General features: G+C 36.9%; 1 protein-coding gene across 1 annotated transcript; it reads left to right on the forward strand.

Moving 5' to 3' along the window:
• Positions 1 to 124: 124 nt before the first annotated feature.
• On the forward strand, positions 125 to 4140 carry GTF2H3 (general transcription factor IIH, polypeptide 3, 34kDa). Its single transcript, XM_010287562.1, has 12 exons — positions 125 to 202; positions 539 to 645; positions 1215 to 1378; positions 1636 to 1698; positions 1934 to 1963; positions 2812 to 2840; positions 2926 to 3000; positions 3254 to 3307; positions 3541 to 3609; positions 3735 to 3870; positions 3953 to 3989; positions 4071 to 4140. Exons 2-12 carry the CDS (start codon positions 569 to 571, stop codon positions 4138 to 4140), a joined length of 804 nt encoding a protein of 267 aa, XP_010285864.1. The 5' UTR covers positions 125 to 202; positions 539 to 568.
• The last annotated feature ends 1161 nt before the right edge of the window (positions 4141 to 5301 follow it).

Here is a 5301-nt window from a genome sequence, read left to right on the forward strand (position 1 = left end):
GCCCGGTTTCCCTGAGCGCCCAGCGGCGCCGGGCGAGCCCTCCTGCTCGGGGGCCTTCGGTCGCTGCTGCTCGGCGTTCGCACGGAGCTTGGAGTGACGCTGCTGTGTTGTCACTTTTTCAGATGATGAGCTGAGCCTGCTGGTCATCGTCATTGACACCAACCCGATCTGGTGGGGAAAGAAGGTGCTGGGAGAAGCTGAGGTACGTCTTCTGGGTGTTGGTACTGCTGAGGGTGATTTCTGGGGGAATTTTTTTTTAAAATGTTAGTAAGTAGCCAACAAATGGGGTTAGTGTTTGATTTCTGAACTGTGCTAACGTTGTCTGCTAAAACGGATGTAATGGATGTTTGAACGGTCTTTTAAAAATAGCTACCTGGTGTGTATTTGTCAAAGCTTTTTTCCTAAATGCTTCCTATTAAGAAGGGAGGATCCTTCTGTGTCTTCAAGGTGTTTTAACCGCAGTTGCTTGAGAGACTTCTTTTAAACTACTTAACTAAATGCTGTTGTGCTGTATCTAATTTCCTCTTTTTTTCAGCAGTTCACCCTATCAAAATGCATTGATGCGGTGATGGTACTGGGAAATTCGCACTTATTTATGAATCGCACCAACAGACTTGCTGTAATAGCGAGTCACACGCAAGAAAGGTAGAGTTGCTTCTTAACAGTGTAAAGGTTTAAGGTGTCTGTCTTCTGATTTTCTTGTTGGATTGAAGTATATAATTGAAACTTGATTTAAAATGCGTAATATATCATTGTCTTAAAAGAAGCAATTAACTAAAACAGTGTAGGAAAGAAATAAGCTTAGTGCCTTACACAAAGCAACAAAAAGGCTTATAAGACAGAAAGGAGGTTTAAAGAGATTAAAAATATATGGAAAGGATGGTAGGTATGTAGCAGGACAATGCAAGTGGCAGAAGTTTCCTGTTTAGTGGATGTTTTTCCTGCAGATATTTGTGAGTCTCAGGATCTACCCCTGAGTGCAGGCCTGGTATCTATTTGCCAATTCTCTTTAAGAGATGTCTTGAAAGGAGGGAGATGAATGTGGGTTTTACTCCATTTTGAGTTTGATGATTGCCTGCCTTATGTAGTCTCTTTAACATCTAAAGTATTAAAACTGTTTGAAATTGTACTTCAGTAGACATCAATACTCTGCTGGTTAGTTTATTGCATTTTTAAAGGCAAAATATTAATACTTTGTTTTTCCTCTGTTTCAGCCGTTTCTTGTACCCTGGGAAGCGTTGGGCTTTTGCAGATCTCTTTGGAGATGGTGGTAGTTCTGTGGAATCTAATTGCTCTGGCAGCAAGGATGGAAAATATGAATTGTTAACAGCAATAAATGATGCAATTGCAGAAGAGATTAAAGACCTCATGACGAAAAGTAAGGAAAAGAAAATTCTAGGCTTAATATGCAGAATTGCAAACCACTTGGACACTCCAGGAGTTGTAGGCATTTCCTTTATTTTGAGCATGTGACTGTTAATATGCTTAAAGTAGATGAATTTATTATGCTTGACGCTTCAGGTCTCTGCATTAATAGTATTTGCCAAAGATAAAACTTGTAGTTTTTGGTATGGTGAGGTTCAGCAACTGGTGTTATATATAAAAGTAACTTTTGCAATTTTTCTTGTATTGCAGCTGACATGAGGGGCCAGCAAACAGAAACTCTGTTAGCAGGATCACTTGCTAAAGCACTTTGTTGTATCCTTTTGATCACAGGATCTTAAATGCCTTTATGTATTTTTAAGACTGTTTCTTATAGTAATTAATTAAGTTTTACTACTCCTGTTCTAATACTCAAAACTGAAATGTTTGCCTAGTAACTGTGGGTCATGCTTATTAAAATGTGTGTTGGCTAAGACGGTGAATACGTGGTATGGATACTGGAGTTATATCCAATAACAGAATGTAGATTCCTCAATGTCAGCTAATGTAGATATCAACAAGATGAGCAAAGAAGTAAAAGGTAATGTCCCTTCTCCTTACATAAATATTTGAATCAAAGTAGCAGCTATAAATGCATACAAACAAGTATGCATATGTTTTGACACACCCCCATTTCCAAAATTGTCAATAGTAGGTGCAGGTTTATCCTGATGATTTGATGTTGCCCAGTTTAAACTAGGTCTGGGTGATGATTAGGAGTAATGGACTTGATCATTAGTCTTATTCTGATTTTTCTGTTGTATGCAAATAAAATGAATAAAACTGTAACTGGAATCTCCTTAGAACAACTGGAGGTTGCGAGGAATTTTTTGAAACTCACAAAATGCACAAATCCTCTTCCAAAGGGACCACCTGCTGAGCTGTGGTTATAGTTGAATTTCTTATTCAGTTTTGGTCTTCCTCTTGTCATGTCTATAATCATGAAAAGTGCTATTTGTGCAAATAATTTTGCAAGGAGCAGATTGGACTAGGATTAGCTATGCATTTCAGATTACTTTAATCAGTGAGAAATACTATATAACTTGAGATATGTGTTTCAGCCAGTGAGTTGATAATGAACAACTTTGAACGTTTCTTTCCTGATCAATATCTAACTGCTTTTGGACAATACATGAAATGTGTCTACTTTCATAACAAGTCTGAATTAGTCCACAGATACACAGGGACACTAAAAGAGTTTCATAGATGTATTTTAACTGAGATGTTAGATCTAACATCTTGGATATTAAATAACTGAGATGTTAGATCTAACATCTCGGATATTAAATATTTAATATCCGAGATGTTAGATGCTACACAATTAAAAGGGTGAGCTACAGGTGATAGAAACAATGTGCTCATGTATTTCTTTTTCTTTTTAATACTTAGCCAATCAAGAAATGAAATCGAGGATTTTGGTAAGACCTTTTGCTGTCAGTTTTCTTTTAGTCTTGAAATCTGGTGATATTATGTAGGCTAACAAGTTTGACTTGTTTTATTTAGGTCATAAAAGCAGCAGAAGACAGTGCATTGCAATATATGAATTTCATGAATGTGATCTTTGCAGCACAGAAACAGGTGAAGCTGGCAATTTTTTTCATATATATTATCTTTTGTTAATGTGCAAAGCTAACAAAATAGTTCATTTCTCCTATGATTATGTTCTCATCAAGAGCTTCCCTATGGCCATGGTGGTCCTGCATCTGTAAAAGCACGTGCATTTATACGTGGAGTATATTTATAGTGGAAATGAGTCATGACAGTGATGCTGATGAGGCTGCACTGGTCCAGCTGAATTTCTTCTTTATGCTTTCCACCTCTTTTCTTGCAGAGTATTTTGATTGATGCCTGTGTCTTGGACTCTGATTCAGGTCTTCTACAACAGGTACAGACTTCCCATTCTTACTTGCTGTTTATATTAATTCATAGATACTTGCTGCTAGATAGTTTGACATGTTCTTAAGCTCTCTTCTTTCCTTTGTTTCAAGAGTGGGTGTGGAAATATGTTCAGTGGATCTGATGGTTCCAACATGCAGGCCTTGTGCAGTATGTGTATATTTTAAATATCCTGTTAATTTCATAAAACATAACAATCTGATCATGCTCTCCGCTCTTCAGGCTTGTGACATTACGGGTGGCATATATTTGAAAGTGCCCCACATGCCGTCCCTTCTGCAGTATTTGTTGGTAAGTCATTTAAAAAACACTTAGTGTTTTTCCTGTCTCATATGCAAAATCTTATTGACTTCATTGGTAAGGTAATACAGCAGTACCGTTCCAATTTGCAAAATACTTTTTCTCTATTCATGCAGTGGGTATTTCTCCCTGATCAAGAGCAAAGATCACAGCTTGTCCTTCCACCTCCTATTCATGTTGACTACAGAGCTGCGTGCTTCTGTCATCGAAATCTTATTGAAATTGGTTACGTGTGCTCTGTGTGCTTGTCAAGTAAGCTTATAGATTTTTAAAAGTTTAAGTTCTTACGTTCAAATGAACTGTTTTAGTAAAAGCCAATTCTTTTATTTTGCAGTATTCTGCAACTTCAGTCCTATTTGTAGCACATGCGAGTAAGTGTTTCTTCATGTTTCAGGGGTGGGTGTGGAAATATGTTCAGTGTATCTGACAGTTCCTTTTTTATGTTGTTTCAGGACTGCTTTCAAAATATCGTTGCCACCTGTCATGAAAGCAAAGAAGAAAAAATTAAAGTTAGCTGTGTAACAACATTATGTAAATACATCGTTACCTCCTCCAGTAATTCCATTAAATGGAATATATGTGAGAAATTGATGGCACTTTGTTGGATATGACAGAGAACTGTATGCAGTGCTACTGGTTTCTTAAGGGGTAAATATTTAAATCGTATGTTTTCTACACAGCCCTTTAAGTAACAAATCACTGTATTACCATGTAACCTGTGCTGTTTTAAATACTAATTCTTAATTCCAGAAGTTACAGCCTGTTAAGAGACAGACCTTGTGAAGTAGAAGGTATTCTGGCCACTGCAAAGTTTCACCTCCAAATTATTTTCAAAGACAAGAAAGCTCTGGTTCTTTTTGTATGTTGGTGTAAAGGTAAGAATGACCGTTTCTGCTGTGTAGGATCAGAACCTTAGCACTATGTTGTTCAGGGACTTAACATCTTGCTAGCTTTTGCTAGCAATTTTTGGACTGAAACAGCATCAATTTGAAAATAAATGAGCCAACATTTTCCAGATGGATTAGAACCCACTTTTTTTTTAAGATGCTAATTCCTCTGCAAGTGCACTTATGTGTATTCATGTTCCTTTGATTGTACTGTCTTTGTCATATTTCTTTCTCAGTTGAATATCTCTTCATTCATGAATAAAAAGGCCCCCCTTTGTTAAAAATAACTTCAATGAATGCAAACTAGCTGGTCAGTCTTTAAGGTTGTATTTTGAAACTTGAAAACAAAAAATACAATTCTGTGTAATATGACCGTAGGCACACTGTGGGGTTTTAGTATACAGTTTTACATCTGGCATCTGACGAGTAGGAAGACTTTTGGATTGGTGTTCTTTATGTCGGAATATGAGGGTATGCTGCCTACTTCTGAACGTGGCTTTGGTTTAAGCAAACAAAAAAAATAAACTCCCACTTTTAAAAGGTAACTGTATAACTCGGTGTTTTTACTAATAACTGATGTTCTCCTGAAAGGAATACAGAGAATAATTGTTTTCTACATAGAAAGAGACAATTTTTTTTTTCCAAGGTGTACGCAGGGGTTTATGTCATGTCTTGATACTTGCACCAGATTTTTGTCAGTGTAACAGCTGTAGTAAGTGCCAGTCTTTTACTGGCCCTTTTGTTTGAAGGCTGTATTTATAATTTACTTTGTATAAAACGTCTGTAATAAAAGCTT

Source organism: Phaethon lepturus, unplaced genomic scaffold (genome assembly GCF_000687285.1).
Source record: "Phaethon lepturus isolate BGI_N335 unplaced genomic scaffold, ASM68728v1 Scaffold57645, whole genome shotgun sequence".
NCBI classification, from domain to species: domain Eukaryota; kingdom Metazoa; phylum Chordata; class Aves; order Phaethontiformes; family Phaethontidae; genus Phaethon; species Phaethon lepturus.